Here is a 2,160-nt window from a genome sequence, read left to right as displayed (position 1 = left end):
CCTATTCCTATTATCACCTTCCTCGCAACTTGTCATTTTCATTGACAAACCTGGCGGTAGTTCACGTAAATTCCCTTATAGTGGTTTCCATCGGCATGCGTATCTTTGAATTCTTGGCAGTGCGCTTGGAGGCATATTATCTAATGAGAGTAGTTGCTCGATTTCAAAATGACGTCCAACACCAGCGACTTCTTCACTCAGCATGGGGAGTCACAATTTTCCCAAGGTGCGTTCGTTGCCATACGGTAGCCGCCTTGAACGTTGTATGGTAGGTATCGAGGACCTCATGTTTGGACCGTCCTCCGCTGGAGGTGCTGGTAACGGTCACCAGAACGGTGGGCCCCTGGGGGCTAGGCAAACAGCAGACAATACGGGTTTGAGGGCCGACACTATGACTGATTTCCTGGATGTGGACGTATCCACTAAAGGGAAAACTCAGGTAGTAGTGGTGTTAATGGCAGGGCAACTATGTTGTATAGAGTTTTTTTTGTGGTGTAATGGTTATGCCATGTGTTCAACATTGTAGAGGTCGTGAGTTCGAATCCTAGCTGGAAGTGGTGTCATTCATCATCTTTTAGGAGATGGAGTTGACTCTGGACCAACACGCCTTTCCGAGAGAGTCCAAGCACAGGATGTGGGCGGACGACTCTGACTCTGACGAAGATGATAATGATGACATGGACGATGCTGCTACTGGGATGGACCATAGTCAACCAGGCTTCAATGGTAACCTTCCTCTCTAACTCCCCCATCTATCACCTTGTCCCTGCAGGTGCTCATGGCCATCATCATCATCATGGTCGCTATATGGGGATAGAGTCTGACGGTTTCGACCCATCGACCTTGCCTGACCATTCTTGCCAGTACTAGTATTGGTCGTCTGGGTGTACCATTCTCCCACTTTCACTATATAGGTACTGTTACTTGAGCTCTCCAGAGTGCGTGGTGCAGTGTAACGTGTGCAAGCGTTGGTTTTGTAACTCCCATCATAATACCAGTGGAAGCCATATTATGAACCACTTGGTCCGGTAAGTGCATCGTCGCCTTGTTGTGGCTACTTGCATTCATACGTTGAGGGTGGTTCCGTGATAGACTGCAGAAGGATTGATGCTTTTGAACTAGATAATCAATTTGGTTGTCGACCGACTGTGACGTGTTCAGGTCGAAGCACAAGAGTGTGTGTCTGCATGAGGATTCCCCCCTCGGGGCCTCTTTGCTGGAGTGTTATGTATGCGGCAATACGAACGTCTTCGTGTTGGGCTTCATACCGTCCAAGACTGACAGGTATTACAGGGGTGTAGTGACGACTTCAGTGCCCTCGTTTGTAGTGTCGTCGTACTTATATGCCGAGAGCCGTGCTTGGGGTCCAACACACTCAAGGACGATGAGTGGGATATCTCCATGTGGCAAGTGAGTGTGTCTGCTGGGCCATCACGCTGTGATAGTCGCCTTTGTGGCAGCCCTTGATTGAGGAGAGAGCGTTCCTACCATGGCTGGTGAAGATCCCAACGCCAGAGGAAGAGGTTAAGTACACGCGGCCTATCACTAACTCGCAGATCAATAGGTTGGAGGAGCTATGGAGAGAAGGAAAGGAAAGCGTAAGTCATATTGTTTTGGCAATTATCGCGCGGCATGAAATTATTACATACTTTTCGGCGAATATCGATGGTCCTCTTTCCAGGCCACTGTAGTGGATTTGGCTAAGCCAGGCACGGCAGCTGCTGAGGAGGAGCTCCCTGTTGTTCGCAATACGTAGTAGTTAAGGAGGCTTACTGTGGGGGAGGTCTCCATCAGGTACCCTGATGCCTATGTGTATCAGAACACTTTTGGACCGTTGGTCGAGATGGAAGCGGTTTATGATAAGGAAGTGAAGGAAAGTCAGGCGAAGGTGTGCTCGGGTGGTATATGCTTCGCTCCGTCGGGTATTTGCCATTTTGTTAGCATGATATTAAACTGCGATGGGACCTCAATATGGGAAACAGGAGGTGTGCATACTTCCCGGTCTTCACCAGAGAGGAGACGGCTGGTGCCAAGTTGGTGCCAGGGGACGAGATCAGGCTGAAGCTGGCTGACTGGGGCTCTGATAATGAGGTGACGTCAAGGAGGTTTATGACAGTGTTGGAAAATACGCACATGCTCAACTACATGTGTCGGTGATTA

General features: G+C 49.4%; 1 protein-coding gene across 1 annotated transcript; it reads left to right on the top strand.

Annotated features, from left to right (window-relative positions):
* Positions 1–168: 168 nt before the first annotated feature.
* Positions 169–2,091, top strand: Pmar_PMAR025768 (nonsense-mediated mRNA decay protein, putative; the record flags this gene model as incomplete). Its single annotated transcript, XM_002785072.1, has 11 exons — positions 169–226; positions 273–439; positions 579–726; positions 773–863; positions 915–1,028; positions 1,162–1,284; positions 1,329–1,410; positions 1,461–1,598; positions 1,682–1,752; positions 1,795–1,888; positions 1,942–2,091. Coding segments are annotated over 11 exons (1,236 nt in total), but the record flags the coding sequence as incomplete, so codon positions are not given.
* Positions 2,092–2,160: the final 69 nt, after the last annotated feature.

This window comes from Perkinsus marinus (genome assembly GCF_000006405.1).
Source record: "Perkinsus marinus ATCC 50983 genomic scaffold scf_1104296934086, whole genome shotgun sequence".
In the NCBI taxonomy this organism is placed as follows: Eukaryota; Perkinsozoa; order Perkinsida; family Perkinsidae; genus Perkinsus; species Perkinsus marinus.
Note: the sequence above shows the minus strand (reverse complement) of the source record. Positions and strands in the feature narration are given on the sequence as shown.